Here is a 19,281-nt window from a genome sequence, read left to right on the forward strand (position 1 = left end):
ATGCTGTTGTAATTTTAAAAGAATTGGCGTGGGATTGTGTTGCTGAAATAAGCAGGCACGTTACTGAAAAAGAAAGTTTGGACGGAAGCAAATGTTACTTCAAAACCTGCATCTACCTCTAAGTTTTAATAATGCCTTCACAGATGTGCAAGTGACCCATGCCATGGGTAATAATGCATAATACACCCTACACCATCACAGATGCTGGCTTTTGAACTTTGCATTGAAAGCAATCTGGATGGTCCTTTTCCTCTTTAGCTCTGAGGACTTCATTGCCATTATTTCTTAAAGCAGTTTAAAATGAAGACTTATCAAACCACAGCTTACTTTTTCACTTTAGGTCAGTCCATCTCAGATGAACTCGGGCCCAGAGAAGTTGGCAATAACTCTGGTGATATATGACTTTAGTTTTTTTCATGATGGAGATTATGTTTTCCAAGTACATTTTTTTAAACTTCATAAGAGATCAGAGATTTTCAGAGTATTGCATTGCAAAAATTCAGCATTGATGTTCACATTTTTATCAGACTTTGAATATAGTTCTTAGAAACTGAAGATAATTACAAAATGGACTTGCGCTTGTTGACTACTTACAGTGCCTTTAACACCACACTTATCCATTTATACCCATTCATTCCTCATTCACTCACTGATGGCGAAGGCTGCTATGTAAAGGAGCTATTAGTGTTAGCTAATCCCATTGAAACACACAGTAGTGGGAGCAATTAGAGGTTAAGTGTGTTGACACCTCAGCGTGTGACTGCAGGAGCTGGGATCAAACCGCCAGCGCTCCAGTTGAGAAACAACCGGCTCTACCTTCCAAACAGTCTTTGACTGTTCAACCTCCTGATCTAACCTGTTCATTCTTCAGACCGCTATTAGGGATAATAAGATAATGTTACTTAAAAGGCAAAGACTAGGAAAAGGCTATTTAAATGTGCGATACAGAAGAGTCTCTGCAATCTCAAACACATTAATTTCTGAATTTGTACACTTAGAATCAATGATAAGCCATTTTTGTAAGCAGCGATGCACAGGATTTTCAGCCTGATATCTGTATAAAGTTGATTATTATGTGCCAGTTTAGCACAGTGTGTAGTAGGGGTGAAATGAAATAGTCAACTCACGATATGATATGGAATACAATATAGGGCCCACAATATGAAATACTCACAATACAATATAAAAAAAGAAAAAAAAAATTACCCAATGAAGATCTGTGTAACAAATTTTTGTTGACGAAAACAATTTGACAGCAAAAATTGGAGACAGTGTGTGGGAGTGTTTTGCTTCACAAAGAAAGAATGAAAACAAATCTACCAATCTCACTAGCCAAAAGCTTTCAAAACTTTTTTGTTTAAGAAATACACACAACCGACTTATGAGATAGCATCCACTATCTCCACGTTGTCCTCCATCTTGTAAACACTGCAGCGTGTAAGCTACTACGGCAAGCGAGAAGGTCAAATCTCATCCCACCCACCCTAGTGTGTAGAGCTTCAATATACAAAGACTGATCTAAATAAATGCAAAAAAGCCCAAAATGGTATTGAAAAAAAGATGATTATTGTATTGGCAGAAACTTAATTACAACAATTGACTGTTAATATCAGCAGTATGAATGAATAAGTTGGAGAAGTTTAAGTATGAGTCTTGAAGAAGTTGTGTGAGTCAAAATAGCAGGGAATCTGTTTATAGTGCTTCATTTTTCATTTAGATATCAGTATAGGCACCAATGATATGATTATGATTATCAAAAAAGTAATGACAACAATATATTGCCTTATCAATATTTTGACCCACCCCTAATACGTAGAGTAAAACTTATCAATAAAGCTGAACATTCTTATGGTATCTGCTGTCATTATCCCACCGTATCACCCAACCCTATTCTTGTTTACTTGAGGTGATACATGGTCATTATTCCAGCCTAAACACATGGAAAAAGTTGGAAACCCCCTCTCTGTGTGTCTGCTGCATGTTTCCATTTTAGTGTGTGCTCTTACATACTGAAACTCATGACAAGTACAGGACCTGAGGCAGCATGAGAGTGACACATCAGCTGTGGGCGGGCTGTGGTGCAGAGAAAAAGAAAGAAGATAGCAGCAGTTGAGGAAGTTAGTAATGACTCAGCTTCCCAGGTGATAAATAAACATGGACTATAATTAACAGAACATAAAGAGGAGAGTTTGTCTGGCACAGAGGGTAGGAGACCACCTCTATAAACCTGGACGTCAAGGGCTAAAACCTTTGATCATTTACAGTAAGCCTCTCCTCTGGGCCCAGTTATTTCCAGGTAGGAAGCTCTAACACCATGATATAACCTCCTCTTTCACAGTTAACCAGAAAAACCAGAAACCAGAAGGCCGGCTCCTCCGTCATCCTCCAGTATGGCGAGCCAAGACCTGGTCAGCCCATCACACGCCACTTTTGACCTCTTCATCCAGGCCCAGACTTGTAAGGATGTGAAGCAGCACTTTGCCCAGCTCTGCAAACAGCTGGATATAAACCCGAAAGATTTCAGGAGCTTCTATGCTACGTTAAAGGAAAGACTGAATTACTGGAAGGCCAAAGCGCTATGGACAAAGCTGGACAAAAGAGCATCTCACCCGGATTACCAGCAAGGGAAAGCATGCACCAAAAACAAGGTACTAACAACCTATCATTCTCCTCTTATCCTTTTAACCTAAAGACATTTGAAGGTTAAATATTTAAGCTTTTTCAGTTGAAAGTGTTTCACACTAATAACAGGGCTGTTTGCCAAAGGAAAAAAAATCATTGTGTGATTCATTTTGCAGATATTACAGTTGCTAGATGTGTGAAATTTTGAGGGAATGATCGTTTTGGCACCACTGTGTTTTTCTTTCTCTACAAGAGGACTTGAGAACGTGATGATGTAACTTTTGTTGGAGCCTGTACCATAGACCCTTGTGTCCAAACCTGGGGTTGGGGCCCCGATATGGGCGGAGCCAAAGATCTCAAGGTTTGTGAGGCTTTGGCTGCCCTGAGGCTGACAAAATTATATTTGTGCTTATGAGCAAATATCATGATAAAATTCCTACTTAACAGTTTTAAACCACTGCTGTTGACTATATATTAAGATGGACGGAGCCAACAGTTGCCTAGGAATGAGTCCAGATTATTGAGAACTTTCCCTGCTGACTGACTGCATTGTAAGTCAAAAACCCTGCCTCCTCCATGATACATGTGCTAAATCCATCCATTCGTCCATCTTCTTCCACTGATCCAGAGGCCTGGTCACAATGGCAGTAGGCAAAGCAAGTCAACCCAGATGTCTGTCTTCCTAGCGACATTTTCCATATCTTTCTGGGGGATTCTGAGGCGTTCCCAGGCCAGATGAGATATGATCACTCCAGCAAGTCCTAGGTCTACCCCAGGGTCTCCCAGTTGGACGTGCCCGGAAGACCTCCACAGGGAGGTGTCTAGGAGACATCCTAATCAGATGCCCGGGCCATCTCAACTGGTTCCTTTCAATGCAAAAGAGCATCGACCCTCCTTTGAGCTCTATCCGGATCCTCACTCTATCTCTAAGGCCCAGCCACCCTCTTGAGGAATCTCATTTTGACCGCTTGAACTTGCAACCTCATTCTTTGTCATTACCCAGAGTTCATGAACATATATGAGGGTAGACCATGTACGTAGACCAGTAAATTGAAAGCTTTGCCTTCTGGTTCAGCTGTCTCTTCACCACAACTGTCCAATACAGTCACAGTACTGCCAACGCTGCACCAATCCGTCTGTCAGTCTCACAATCCATTCTACCCTCACTCTTTAACAAGACCCTGGGATACTTGAACTCCTGAGCTTAAAGCGAGGATTCAGTCCCCTCCCGAAGGGAACAATACACTGTTTTCCAGCAGAGAACCTTGGCCTTGGACTTGGTGTTGGTGCTGACCCTCAACCTGACTGCTTTGTACTCAGCGACAAACCACCCCAATGTCTGCTGGAGGTTCCTGACAGAAAAACCCAACAGAACCAAATCATCTGCAAAAAGCAGAGATGAAATTTTGAGGTCCCCAAACCGGGCACCCTCCTTCCCTCTGACTGTGCGTCAAGATCCTTCTGGAGGTCCCCGATATGGAAGCCAACAGAACCACATCATCGGCAAAAAGCAGAGGGGAAATCCTGAGGTCCTTAAGGAAACCCTTCTCCCCCCGACTGTACCTCAAGATTCTGTCCATGAAAATCAGAAACAGAATCAGAAATAAGGGGCAGTAGAGGCCAACGTGCACGGGGAATGTGTCAAACTGTGTTGAATTACATGTCAAATATTTTTTTTCTCAAATCTGGATTCTGTTGGGATGATTATAGTGGTGATTGATCTCCAACTCTTCACCATTCTGAGTTTTATTTTTCTTTTTAATTGGTAATTTGAGATGAAAAAAAAGACTGGATGTAAGTCATGGTTTACAGCTCTGTTGACAAATTTAGCTTCTTTCATTGTTTCTAACTAAATTATCAGAGTGGAACAGGAAAGGCAAGAGAAAACCAATCAATAATAACTAACAAAGCAGTCATAAAACCTTCCAGTTGCACCTTTTGCTGTCCTGTATTGTTTAGTTTGCTTCATAATGTGCGAATAAAGAAACTAAACTTAACTGTAACAGAAAGTTTCAGCTTTAAACCAACACAAGAATCGATTCTGCTGTGGTCTAGACCAACCTTTGGCATTTTTCAGTTAGCTGACAAGGCTTGGCATTTCACAGCTCTTCAGCCAGCCAGCTCTAATCTGTGCTTGCCTCATTCTAGATTATCAGGGTAATGTGGGCCAGTTGATGAGATATTTTGGTTGAATTTTTTCAACATAAGGAGACAGAGAGGTGCTGTCCTTATGAAGCAACATGTCAATGCACGGTACATTTTTAGAACAAGATTTGCTGGCTTATGCGCCTCTCTGCTCATTTACTAATAAAGTATTTTGATATACATAAAGGAGATTAATTCAAATTTGTCAGCAAGCTATGAGTTTGCACATGCATTGAATTACTTTGCCCTTTCAATCCTAAATTCCCCCTTCCTTCTAATCAGCAGTCTCTGGTGTCGAAAAATGAATTCAATTCTTACGTGCAAAAACCTCCATCATCATCCACTGGAGAACCACTGCAGAAACCATATGAAAATACCCTTTTTACAACAGAAATAGACATAGAGTCTGTTTCAGATCATGAATTTGGTCTTAGTAGATTGTGTTATTCTCTGCAGACACCATACATGAGGATGAACTTTTTAAAAAGTCTAATGTTTTTCATTTCTATTAAGGATAAGAGTTACATCCAGAGTGTGACTGATCTCAGAGGAAGCAGGTGCATTGTAACTATTTGCTAGGAGAGTAAACGCCTTGCTTTACATCCTTAAAGTCAAACCAAAAGTTATGTTGAGTCAGTATTTTCAATATTACTGCCACTGCTGGGTTTCAGAACGCCCTACAGAAACTGCCAAGGGACGTCACTGATACTGCATCTATAATTTATACAGTCTATGCCTTCATTATGGCTACGATTGAATATATAACAAAATAAAGAAGCATTTCTTAGCCGATAGCCTATGCAATCAATAATGCAATGTTGTTGTACCAATTTTATCATGTTACTTAATTAAATTTTCTCCAGAACCTTTGACAAAGTGTCTTTTTAACTTTCCTTGCACTGTTGGTTGAGCTTCTGAGCATAAGAGAGTGAGTTTGGCACATATTTCAACTACAGAAAACAATAACTTCTCTTATCTGAATAATGCAATTGCCCCCAAAAATGACAATATATATCTACATTATTTTAAATTAAAATCTAAATTTTTGATAGGATTAGAGAAATATTATGCTATCAATCTCTAGTATGTATTTCCTTTCTTCTGTTCCTTATCTAATAAGATGTGCATTTTTGTGTAGTTTGTTAAATTTGTCCTTCAATTCTTTGACTATTTTACTACCTGCAGTTTTAGCCTATCATTTCATGTATAGCCTCTCACTCTGACATCTCTCCATCAATGCATGTCCACAGGATCCTGTTGGTGCATGGTCTGTATTTAAGCCTGTGTATGACAGAGGAGAAACGTTTCTTTCTACTCCTTTATTACTTTGATGGTCTGATTTCCGCTTTCCTCTCTCTGGCTCTAGTGTCTGGTGTTGGGTGCTGGACCATGTGGGCTGAGGACTGCCATCGAGCTGTCCCTGCTGGGGGCTCAGGTGGTGGTGATAGAGAAGAGAGACTGTTTCTCCAGAAACAATGTCCTCCACCTGTGGCCCTATACCATCGTCGACCTCCGCGGGCTCGGAGCGAAGAAGTTCTACGGCAAATTCTGCAGTGGGTCTCTGGATCACATCAGTAAGTGAAAGTAAACCACAAAAAATCTCCTTTTTTTGGCTTATACCTTTTTTAATTTCGGCATGTGAAACCTGATCGAGCTTTATCAGCAGAGCATCACAGGACTCGACGGCTGACTGGTTCAACAACTCGTTTAGTTTCCTGAATGTTATCCAGCTTGTTGAACCAGGGGAATTTATCCCTCCTGTCACTAGAACTGCCACTGTGAACAAGCTGGTCTCTACTTTTCCATCCTGCTGTCAGAGTCTCTCCACTGACCAGTTTTGAGTAGCATTAATTTCAAAATTAAGATGTTATATATATATACTGAGACAAGTAACTCCCTTCATTACTGCGATTTCTGCTAAGAAAGTAGCATGGCAGAAAACTTTTCTGTTACCAAAAACCTGCTCGTTCCACTTGTCGGTTCAAAAAAAGGCATGTAGCTGACTGTATATCTGCCTTTGAAGGTGTGGACTGTCTTTATAGCATCACTAACAGATGTAAAAACTTTAACAGCACTTTAATATCCAAACAAACTGACAACAAACTGGGCAGAAGCATACAGTATTTCATAAAGGTTGTGAATAATACAGTCTCATTGGAGTGGCTGCAAAACTCTGCAACAGAAGCTTTTAAACTTATATTTCATGTTGTTGTTCTTGTTCCTTTTAATTTAAAAGCCAACATAATCAGGATAATTCCACAGGTAATACTGTCCTCTCTGCCATCTGATGAGTTCAATAATCTAGGTACATGCACACACAGACACAGCTGTGTTTACCCTCCACTCACACACAGTGATGTGCCAACCTGCCAACAGCAGGGACAGGTAAGGTAGAAACAGAAACAGTGCTGATTCTTCATGGAGCTTCTCCTTTTTCTTGTGGCCACAAAAGTGAGTAGCCTAGGGAGGTTTTTTCAGTAAAAATTTTTTCATGAAAAAGGTAACTAATAATGGTAGGGGTTGATGTACGGTTGCAGAAAAAATAAAGCTTTTGGTGTGCATGCAAAACTTTTTTATGCTCATGAGATAGTTTCTGATGTGCACAATAAAGTTTTACTCACAATAAATTTTCCAAGTTTCCGTAAGCATACCCACAAAGCCTAAAGCATTTTTTTAAGAAAACATCAGAAGAAATTCTTCTAAAGTCTCAAATGCTTTACCAAAATGCACACAAAATGACTTCAAATTCAAAATCATCCCCCAAACCAGAAAAAAATCATATAAATCCTCCAAATTTCACAGCGAAAAAAAAAAGAAATTCTAATGAAACTCTCTTTTATATGCAAAAATAAACCAAAATTTCTATGAAAATTCTTAAAAAATTCCAAGATGTAATCCTCAAAATATCAACAAAAAGTCTGAAAGCATTTGAGGGATTTACTTAAAGTTCAATGGTCGATCCAGACATTTTTCTCAAAAATTCAAATAGTATAAATTTTGTTGTAGGAAAGCCAGAAGATGATATCTTCATATGTGTACACAGGGCCTTAGGAGGTTAAGACAGTGTGCTGGACAAGTTTTTTTGTTCCGTTGTGACTTTGCATCTATGGCCTGTCTTATTTACTGGAGTACTAAACTATGTTTACATTCCCTAAGAATGTTATGGGATTGGAATGACTGTTCCAGTTATTAGGCAAGCCCTCAGGCGTTAGGGAAAAGAAATTGCTGCTTGATTAAAACTTTATATTTTGATCACAAAACATATGAAATGATAAATTAGTGGTTTTATCATTCTTTACTTTGGAAAGTGACCATGGTATAAGCGGGTAAATACCCTTCGAGGTGTTCGTCTGAGGACGGTTCAGGCCCTCGCATCGTCCATTCATCCCTCATAAATGGACACCTCGTCAGACATTGACCCTTATTTAAATCATAACGTAAACATTTGTCAGGTTTTTTTTAGAATAGTTTGCAATAGCTTTGAAAGCCTTTCTCCTTCATGCAGTGAGTTTCTATATTTTTGTGAGTGGTGTCAAACTTTTCATAAATGTACCCATCCTACTATTTTAAAGAAAGGTACTTGTATCTTGAATGCAGAGTGTGACTAGAAGGTTTCACGTAGCATTTGTTTTCAATCATAGTGAGGTAGTCTGTGATGCAATGATGCAAGGACATCCTGTCATTGGTGCGACCTTTGACCCGCTTTAGGATGTTGCAGAGGAACACAGAGGAAAATGCAGCCATGCATCATTTTATCGTCTGACTCAGAACAAAGTCAATGAGCTACAGAGAGCACCCAAGCAAAATTTGTCTCAGATATTGCCTTAGACACTTCCCTGTACTTAATTCATTTTGTATAGGCATTGTTGGAGGGAGACTAAGACCCCAGCATTTCATAACCAGTTCACTATAACTGTTGTTAAAAAACAATGAACTTGAGCATACTCACTTAAACTTCCTTTGTGCATGACTGGCTGTAGATCTCTTATCTTTGTTATCTAACACGCACTCTACCAATGAAATATAAATGTTTTTTTCAGGCATCCGTCAGCTGCAGCTCATTCTATTGAAAGTGTCACTCCTCCTCGGGGTGGAGGTTTATACCGGAGTGGAGTTTCAGGGCTTGATTGAACCCTCAGGAGACAACGGTATTTCCATTTCCCAACCTGCCATTTATCATCATTATCACCTGTTGTTTTGTATACTGATAATATTTCAGAAAAAGTATGCAAAGCAGTGAAGTTGTTATGAAACCTGCAGAGGAGGCATAGTTGTACACATGAAATTTTGATGTGTCTCTGACAGGGTGGATGGCAAAGCTGCAGCCCGGGTCTCATCCCGCTGCAAACTTCCAGTTTGACGTCTTCATCTCTGCTGGAGGAGGCAGGTTTGTCCCTGATGGTGAGACAAACAAACATGTACTGCTGAATCACTTCTCATACAACTGTTGTGATATTGGGCATGAATATCTGCGTACATGGAGTTATGCAAGACCCAGCCCTTACACATAACCAGAACTTCCTCTAACAGTAGCCAGAATTTAAACTGTGGGTTTTTAGCAGCACTATTTTCTGTCTTCTTCTTTCCTAAACTTCCAGGTTTTAAGCACAAAGAGCTGAGGGGAAAACTGGCCATCGGCATCACAACAAACTTCGTCAACAGAAACACGACTGCAGAGGCCCAGGTTCCAGAGATAAGTGGGGTAGCTCGAATCTATAATCAGAAGTTCTTCCAAGACCTTCTCACTCAGACAGGTGGGAGTCATAGTCAGTGTAAATAATGGAAATAACCACTGTGACCTCACCCAGTGGTTTCTTAACTATTCTGAGCAGTGAGTTCTGCATTTTGGCCGCCAATGTGTCTACTTTACTGGAGTCAGAGGTTACAAGATGCCAACTAGAGCTTCCTTTGGAGCCCCCGTATGTGTTTCTAAGAAAGGCTGACCCCTAGAAACCTCCCAATTACAAAGAGATTTAGTTTTAGGCATGTAGGGTGGGAAGGCTAGAGTCAAGCTCAGCACATGTGGACACATGTTTGTCACTTGGAAGCCAAGGTCAAGCTTGACAGTATTTCTTATGTCCTTGTTTTTTCACCTTTGGTTATATGCCCGGTGACTGCCAGCGATTTTCAGGCCCTTCAGACATCCACAGCACGACTAGGGGCTCGTGGCAACCCTTCTACCTGCCCAGACAGTACCCTAGGCCATGCTCTCTCACCACATCCCCCCTTTACTCCAACCTATTTTCCTATGCCCCTGGTTATATTGTGAGGACATCCAGAGCATTACTGGGGTTGTGTCAATCCTCCTTCCCATCTGATGTTACCTTCAGGCAGGCTTACTCACCTTTTCGAGTTTTGGCCTAAACACACTTAAAAGTTCTGCACAATACTATTTTGATATGAACAATGTAGTTTGCAATTTATTATTGCATTGCATTGGTCATCAACGTTCTTCCCAAGGGCCACATCAAGCCCCCAGAGCTTCCCCATCCTGTCCCAAGAGGATTATTTTGGGGAAATATATAATATATAATATGTATATTGTAATGACTATCTTCTATCTATGAATCCCTACAGCTTTATTAAAGGCCCCAAACATTAAGACTGAAACCGTTTTATCTAGAATGACTTTTATAGGGTTTTCCAGAAATTCACCTGGAAGCCTAGAGGTTATGTCCATGCTAAAATCTCTGTCATCCCCAGAAAATCTGTCCCCATGCAGTGTCTGCAAAGAAAAGCCTGTGCAAATGTAGTTGATGAGCCCTGGTTTAATGTATGCATCTTCAGAGCAGAGGATGTCAATATTAAGGCTTGCAAACACAAATTTATCAAAGCTTAAACCATAATTAGTACAAAATTTTTACAATGCATTGGGTCATTTTTAGAACATCGCTGGGGAAATTTGCAGTTGTCCAAACTGACAGCTGACTTCTGTGATTAAGTTAGTCAAGTTACAATTAGCTGTTTTTTCCCTTTTATTTTAATAGGTATTATAACCCAAGATTCTAGAAAACTTGCTCATTAGTTGCCTCTATCAGTGGAAGAGCACAAAATAAGTGAACAGGTAGCTTCAAATACTAAGTCTTTCCATCACTCAGCCTGCTCTCTTTCTGCTAAAAACATACCAGAACCAGCTCTGACTCCTGCTGCCGCACATAAATCAATGTGTGACAAACGCTTTCTAAGCCAAACATCAATATCTGCCAATTAGCGTTCACATAAAAGTTCATTTGTGTTTAAATTTCACCCACCAGCAAACTGGAGCACAGGCTTCTTGGATGGTCTTTTGGTTTAATAAACTGCACTAAACTGTAATATCTGTCATTTATTTGCTTACATAAACTCCTAAAAAGGCCAAACATAGACCATGGGTTAAGTTCAGAGTCTGAATTCAGCTGAGGTGACACCTTGCACCTACCTGCACACCGGCAAACCCGGAAAACAGTTTGCATTTAAGATAGGCATATTTGTTATTTGAATGCGTACCTGAAACAGTCACCACCTTTTGACTAATTTCAGGTCTACATCAGGGTAAGTTACAGACCCCCCTAGTTTGTGATCTTAATCTTATTTTTGTGCAATTTCAGAACAAAATCAAGTGCAAGCCTGTTTAAAATTTTAAACGGGACATTCACCCATGAATTTTGAGAACTGTTATAGTTGTTAACTGTTCTACTTGCAGGTAAACTTCAATCATGAATGTGAAAGGTTTTCTGTAGGGCTGAACAGTTTATCTTTTTTGCAACTGTAATGGCAATGCATGCATTTGCAATAGTGACATTGCAGGACTTGCCTTGTTAGTCACATGTCCTGCTGCTACCTCTTTGTTGTTGGATAAAAACCAAAACTGTAAGTTATCTTGTTTTTGTGACAAATTAAAGGGGACTATTTATGCAAAAATCACTTTTTCAGGTTTTTCTAACATAAACATGTGCCCTTGGCCTGTCCACAATCTCCTCAAGTACCAGAAAAATCCATTCTCTTCCCCCCCTCTCTCTCCATCTTTCAGAAAATGTGTGCTAAAAAAAGCCGTTCTCAGATTTTCCCCTCATGATGTCATGTGGGGAGTTGGCACTGCCCTCAGGTTTGGTCAGCCCTCCCGCTTGGAAGAAAGTTCCGCCCTCCCCTCCTGATGTTCCTCTCTATTGCCAGCTGAGGTGCTGGATATCACTGGGTTACCCTGCTGACTTTGGTCTGGGAGGCTGATGGTTCAATTCCCAGTCAGGTCCATAACTTTGGATAAAAGTGTCTGTAACATTATAACATCAGGAGTGCCTCATCCTTTTCCTGAGAGGGGTGTGGTCAGACATGTCAGTAACATTTAAAGCCACAGACACAGAAACAGAAACAGCTCGTCCTGAGCTCCTGAGAGCAAAATAAACTTGTCTTAAAAGGGTAAAATATGTCCCCTTTAAAGTATGTCTGAAATCACCGTCAGCAGAGAACTGTGCAGGAAAAGTCTGTGTTTCTTCTGCTTGTACGTTTAGGCTACAGGTGACGCTGCTGTCTTCAAAGATACACCAGCATGATGCTCGAGCCAGACAAGCCTAAAAACCTACTGCAAGATGTACCTGTCCATTGAGCGTCAGGTCTTTTTAAAAAATGATTTATTTGGGGGCTTTTTGCCTATATTAGAGAGAGGGAAAGGTGCATAGAGCCAGAAACAGGGATGAGAGAGGGTAGAATGAGGCCAGACTTGAACCTGGGCCACCTGAGTACATCGGGTGTAGCCTAACCGCTATCTGTGGCCCAAGGTCCAAAATTTTGATTATTTGTCTATTTCAGGGTGTGACCAAGCTGTAAAACAATATATTCTGTGAGTAAATACCATTGTGGACTTATAAGACGTTTTATCACTTTACAACAAAAGCGTACAAGTTGAAAATTTGGTAAAGCAAAGAAAAACATTTTTTCTGCCAGGTTGTAAGTATGTTCAATTCTGCTGTAAAGTGGGATCTTTTACACTGGACCACAAAGGCCAGCTTTAAGTTACTTAGTTTTATTTCAGAGCTCTGGTTGTTGCTGTTTGATAGACATGAATCGGAGCGCATGAAAGAAGACATCTTGTTTTGTAGTGAAGCAGCTGTTTGCTCTATTTCAGTTTACTGTTGAAAAATTAAAGAGGAAGTCAGTTGCTTCAGATTAACACACAGTATATCACACTCGGGGAGAGAGCATGAATGATGAAATGGAGTCACAGAAGCGTAACATTTCTAATAAGAACATGAGCACATTTATTTTCATTTTATTGCTCTCCTGTTGTGCTTTGCTGAATGAAACCCCTGAGGGCATTCGTTGAATGTTCACACTGTCAGGTTGAAGTGTGAAAAAATCTGCATTGTTCTGGTGCTGACTTAATTTTCTGTGACAGTATTAGCTATAATGAAGACAGTCTTTCTTCTCTGACCTCCTCTGCATTTACCTCACCTTGGTTTTGACTCAAACGTCACATGAATTGTGTGAATCACTTAATTGCACCCAACCTCCGGCCTCTGTGTGACTCTGTATGCTCACCCACACTCTATTTGAAAAGCATTAGCATACAAGTTAATGATTGGGAGTGAAAAATCACTCCTAAATAAAAAATGATTGATTGCAGCCTTCCTGATTCCCTCATTCTCTTACACTGCACTCTTCTCTCTCTGTTCTCTCTCCATCTTCTTCTCCAGGTATCGATCTGGAGAATATTGTCTACTATAAGGATGACACCCACTACTTTGTCATGACTGCCAAGAAGAAGAGCTTGCTGAAGAAGGGGGTCATTAAACAGGTGGGAACAACACATTCATTACAAAGAAAAAGTGTGATTCTTATTGGCAGTGGCTGTATCGCCGGCCAGATAAAGAAAAGAAACAAAGCAGATGGATGAAACCGGCATGCAGGTGCTGTCAGTCACCTCCTCTTTCTCTTCAGCCTGGCCTCTTAGCTCCTGCAGTCAACTCAAGTAAAAGAAGTGTCACTCTCAGTCAGAAAAAGTGCCATGACTCATCACATCACTCCTCTTGCTCTGTCTCTGCAGGATTTCAGTGATGCAGACGAGCTGCTGGCTCCTGCTAATGTGGATTTCGAGGCTTTGTGTCGATATGCACACGACGCTGCCGTTTTCTCCACAGGTGGCAAGCTGCCTGACCTTGAATTCGCTAAAAACCCCTCAGGTCAGCCAGACGTGGCCATGTTCGACTTCACCTGCATGCACCGAGCTGAGAATGCCTCTCTGGTCAGGGAGAGGAGGGGGAAGAAGCTGCTGATGGGTCTGGTGGGAGATTGCCTTGTGGAGGTAAATAGTAAGGCTGCTGGTGTTTGACGGAGGCACTTAATTTGGCCCAAAGTGTGTTAATTTAAAATACTCTGAAAAAGTCATTCAAAATGAATAGGCTAAAGTTAAGTGTTGTGGAAAGCCTTGTAAAAATCAATTGTGGCCTTTCTGTCTTTTTGATTTTGACAATCTGGTGCATAAATACCTCAATTACATGATTAGCCACACTAGCCTTGGAAAGCCAGAGATGAGTGCTTCATCACCATTTTCCTTTTGGATAAAATCCCCTAATAACTCCTGAATTGAGTGGCAAAACATGTTACCATAAATCTTTGGCCCCTTTCATGGCCATAAGTTTCAGTGCAGTATCACTAGAGGGTCCTATTTTATTTATTTATTCATTTATTTTTTAAGATTTATTTTTGGGCATTTTATGCCTTTATTGACAGAGGAGGACAGTGGACAGGATTGAAAATAGGGAGAGACATGAGGGAAGGTGCCACAGGCCGGATATGAACCCAGGCTGACTGCATACATGAGGCATGCCTTAAACCACTTGGCCACCTGCACCCCGGGGTCCTATTTTTAACCTGTCTAATCAAATGACTCTGGGCAGGATTCACAACAGGATTGCATGATTTTTCTCACCCCTTTAACCTTTGCTAATAAGGGAAAAATGTTACGTATAATTCTCTAAAATTCACACAAATGGTTCATTGTACCCCTAACTGTGCTGCAGAGCAAACAGCGTCTATATGCTGGTGCTGTATGGGTGTACTGAAATAAGCGATTATACAAACATTATTATACATTAGGGGAAAAATTGGGCCCCTTTCTATGCCAATATACCTTATTGCAAAAATCAACAAATTCACAAACACCAGCACTAATAGCTAACGTGAAAAAATACCATTTGCTGAGAGGTAGCTGCGCAGTGTTCATATAAGTAATATCAGGTACAAAATTTCCATTGTGCAGAAGACTCAAAGACTGGAATTGAAATTGCAACCTTATTAGTTTCCCAGCAATTTTTCCTGCAGCTTTTGAAAAAAAATGTTGGGTTTAGAATATAATCAATGTGCTTTGATTTAGGACAGTGGTTCCCAACCTTTTTTCCATTGAGCCCCCCCTTCACATATCGAAGAAGAGCTGTGGCCCCCCACCACCCCCAAGAAAAAAGTGACATATTGCTATCAAAAATACACATCAATTTGAAATGTTTTCATCATCATCATCAAATGGTATTACCAAAAGACTTTTGTATGAACCATTCATATGTTTTATTACGATTTTAGATCATTTGAATTATCTATTTTCTAGGCTGGCCTCACAACAAACTAAAAAAGTTTCTTTCCTCCATGAACTCAAAATCTTTATGTTGACAAAACTCCTGCAATATAAGACATCAGCTCTCTATGGAGTAAAAGTGCACTGAGGGCCGGTTTAGACTACACAAATTCAGCCACATTTTGGCCCAACTGCAACGTCGCAGCTCATCTTCAAAACTTGGGCCTGATTGTGAGCGTCAAGACAAACAGTCTTGTAGTGGGACATAATTAACGACGCATCTGAGACGACCACAACTTGACAAGACAAGCATGTCAGAAATTTTCTTACATCGTCGTCTAGTTTGACTCCCTGACCTGACGCCAATGACGTAAATCCTGACACCTACCAACAGGAGAGCATGTGCTCCTTATCTTTGCATCATCATTTACAAGAGTTTTTCTCTATCTGAGGAACTAATGTGTACATTTTAATTTATTTTATTTCTGTTGAGTTTTATCTGAAGGAGACCAAGTCCATATCTATAATTGTTTCTTGAAATCGTGTAGTCTGAGCCAGCCTTTAGTTTCTCTCCATAGTCAGATGTATAGAGCAGGAAAACTTTGTTGGGGTGTTTTCATTGACTGAATATTATTTGCACATGCCTCTTTAATTAGGCCTTGTCACAGAGAAGATAGCATGAGTAAAAGATGCTGTTTTTGGTGCTGTTTTTTACCTTGATAATTGTGGTATTTCTAATCCTGGGCCCTTATTTTATACATGTTTGCTCCTCAATTACTAAAGGTATAAGTTTCTGCAGTAGGCCTCTTCAGCCTGCAGCTGCAAAATGAGCTTTAATAGTGACAGAATAATCCTTGTGGTTATCCAGTTAAAGGACATCTACAAACAAGTGCATGTTGTCACCGAAAACATGCTCAGATTTTTATTATTGGGCTCTACCAGCCATGAAGAGTGAATTTCTACTGTGTATGAGCTTTTTAGTAAGGAATAAGATGTATTAAAAACCTGAAACAGATGTTGTGTTGCTCTCTACAAGGCTACCAGACAATCAGGGGATTGCTCTTTTAGCGCTTGCTTTTATTCTGAGAATGTCGGTACTTTTAAGTGAATAATAACCCCTAGATTTTTATTTCTCCAATACTGCCTCTGCTGTACTTTGTCTAGTGCTGTTAGCTGCTAACATGTCAAATCTAGATGGTGAACGCATCCTATTATGATATCATTATTGCCACCATCATTGTTAGCAATGTTGTAGTGATCATGGATTTAGCTTACAGCCTTACTGTGTCTGACTGCAGGCTCCCATTGATGCCAGCTGTGGACTCTTACTCTTTGTTTACATGAGATTGTGTCTGTTTGGATATCTGAGCAGTCAGTGTGTGGAGTTGCTGTGCAGCTGTGTGTTTTTAGGTCCCATAAATTTTAATCTGCCTCTTAATGTGCTACTCACTCACTGGATAAAACGTTTCTGCTCCATTTCCTGATAATTGTGCGACAGTCTTAATGTGCTGCAGTGACTCCATCTCTTCTTCTCTGTTGTGTGCAGCCTTTCTGGCCTTTGGGTACGGGGATCGCTCGAGGGTTTTTGGCTGCTTTCGACACGGCGTGGATGGTGAGGAGCTGGGGCATGGGGGTCCCACATCTCAAGGTCCTGGCTGAGCGGTGAGACTGATTAACAAAAATGCTAAACACACAAAAGACAAAACATTCAATCTTTGCATCATCAGCATAATCCCGTCACACCCTGGAGTTCATGTTGCAACTACATTGTGTTTCTTCACAGCCTGCTGTGGACAGTTTGATTATTTTAGTTGTTTAGTTTTTTAAAAAAACAATAAATTTCACTTGCCTTTTCTGAAATACAAACTTCAAACTAGAGCAAGCAATACTGGAACTCATTTGCATTGCAACATTTTTCTTTTTGCATGTATTGCAACACAAAAAAAGGGAAGTGATTTCAAATAGGGGGAGTGTTTATGCAGGGTCAAATAACGGCAATTAGCATTTGAATCATACAATCATAATTACATTTTTTATTTTCTAAGACGGTCTTTAATTTAGATATGCATATTATTTAAAAATATGATGTGCAATTAAAACAATCAATATTGTTACAGGGCTAGAAAGTACAATAAATATATACTAATTTAAAAAAAATCTGTATAAGCTTTTGCTAAACAGTTAGGGCCATATTCTACAGTGCAGAAATGTACATAATGCACAGTAACATACACAAAGTGAATGGAGCACTGTTGCTTGTTCCCATTAAATATGTATTTATTATTTACTGTAATAGTTTAAGAATTTGTAATGTGTTTATTGCAAATGCTTAAGTACAGTCGCAAACTTCAAACTACACTTTTTATTTATTTGATACCTGTTTTCAGGATTTGAGCAAAATTAGCGATAAAACCTACTTTTTTCACTGTATGGTATTTTTTAACTCCCTTGCATAATTTTTGTTCTTAGCATTGAAAAAACCTGCACATGACAATTCTTGAATGCGCGTGGCTGTGTTCACTATGCCACAACCAATCTTCGGGCTAGTGGGGGTCCCCGGTCTTCATACTTTTGGGGTGAAAAGTTTGGGAACCCCTGCCCTATTTTATATATAGTATGGTGCAAAGGACTGCCATTTACTGTGATTTAACCCTTTAAACCTTCATTTTTAAGTATATTACCAAAGCTTTAAAATCTAGTGTTGTCACAACCACACTCAGTGTTTCAGCCACATTTTAATATTGAAATTTTTCTTGGTTCAGTCATGTTTCTTTTATCTTCTTCTGGATGTTTCTTTGATTTGTGTACGGCACAGTGAGGTGCTTTTGTGTGAAATGAGCTTTATAAATAAACTTGCTTTGCCTTTTAAATGAGATTTAAACACCAAGAAAATAAAGGAGAGGCATGTTTATTTATAGAGCATTATTCACACAAAGAGTGACTCAAGGTGCTTCACGCTGTAACAAAAGCAGCATTAAAAGCATTATTAAGCAAATAAGACATGGAAAAGTAGAAAATACAAAATATAAGCCAACCAACCATTCATTCTGCTCCAGCATTAAAGGTTTTCTAAGGGTCACTCTCAAACATAGAAAATATAAGAACAGGGCCTCAAACACTGTGGGTTTATTTTATAGGACCTTGAACATTGTGCACTGCTGTATTTGCCCAATCCTTAAATGTTTACCACCTTTAAACTCTTGATTTTAGAAAACACGTTTTTAAATGGATGGCCTTGATGGAGCTGGAGAGAGAGTGAAAAATATTTGACATGGAGGAAGTCGTCAGTTTGTATGTGGATTTCCTGAATAGCAAAACATCTCAGATTGTGGAAAAATGTGTGGTGGCATAGTTTAAAACTGGTCGCCATGACTTTCATGTAATGAGAATCAAACAATCACCAGTCACCTGCAATTTGCCCCAAAATGTTAACATTATTAAAAGATTCTTAGGGTAAGATTTGGCTGATGTATGAGTGCGGGGACAGGTGAGGATTAGGGATGGGGATCGTTAATTTTTATCAATACTCCTTATTGACCCAAGTCCTTATTGATCCCACTATTGATACCTTTCTATAGTTTGGAAGACAAAATGTGGGCAGATATTTACAGCAGAAGTTATAAATATTGAGCGATGAAGTAATGATTTAGTCTGTTACGTCTGTCCCTCAAATGCAAACACAGTCCTCAAATTCATAACTTCATTTATTGAAGTTTCTTGTCAAAAACTAAATTTTCCTTTTTTTATGTGACATTTGAACATATCATGGGACAGTGGTTCCCAACCTAGAGTCCAGGTACCCTAACCTCCAGTTTCCACATACAGCAACCGTGCGTGATCCTCTGGCGAATGGTACTGCGGAGCACATCTCTCCCTCTCTAGTCTACCAGAGCATTTCCACTGCCCGCACTCCAGTCCAGCAGCAGGTCTATTTTTAACATCAGCCATTGCTAAACCGCATCAATTCCCAG

At 39.9% G+C, this 19,281-nt stretch overlaps 1 protein-coding gene across 2 annotated transcripts in view; it reads left to right on the plus strand.

Moving 5' to 3' along the window:
* The window catches only part of mical1 (microtubule associated monooxygenase, calponin and LIM domain containing 1), a 56,387-nt gene that overhangs the window by 3,899 nt on the left and 33,207 nt on the right, over nucleotides 1–19,281 (plus strand). For both annotated transcript variants that reach the window (XM_041799779.1, XM_041799780.1), the window contains 8 exons: nucleotides 2,339–2,648; nucleotides 6,134–6,341; nucleotides 8,808–8,915; nucleotides 9,073–9,168; nucleotides 9,366–9,521; nucleotides 13,437–13,537; nucleotides 13,787–14,044; nucleotides 16,857–16,972. In XM_041799779.1, coding sequence (XP_041655713.1) covers nucleotides 2,391–2,648; nucleotides 6,134–6,341; nucleotides 8,808–8,915; nucleotides 9,073–9,168; nucleotides 9,366–9,521; nucleotides 13,437–13,537; nucleotides 13,787–14,044; nucleotides 16,857–16,972 — 1,301 coding nt within the window. In that variant the 5' untranslated portion in view covers nucleotides 2,339–2,390. The remainder of the gene's footprint in view (nucleotides 1–2,338; nucleotides 2,649–6,133; nucleotides 6,342–8,807; nucleotides 8,916–9,072; nucleotides 9,169–9,365; nucleotides 9,522–13,436; nucleotides 13,538–13,786; nucleotides 14,045–16,856; nucleotides 16,973–19,281) is intronic.

The sequence above is a fragment of the Cheilinus undulatus genome, linkage group 11, assembly GCF_018320785.1.
Source record: "Cheilinus undulatus linkage group 11, ASM1832078v1, whole genome shotgun sequence".
Taxonomy (NCBI): Eukaryota; Metazoa; Chordata; class Actinopteri; order Labriformes; family Labridae; genus Cheilinus; species Cheilinus undulatus.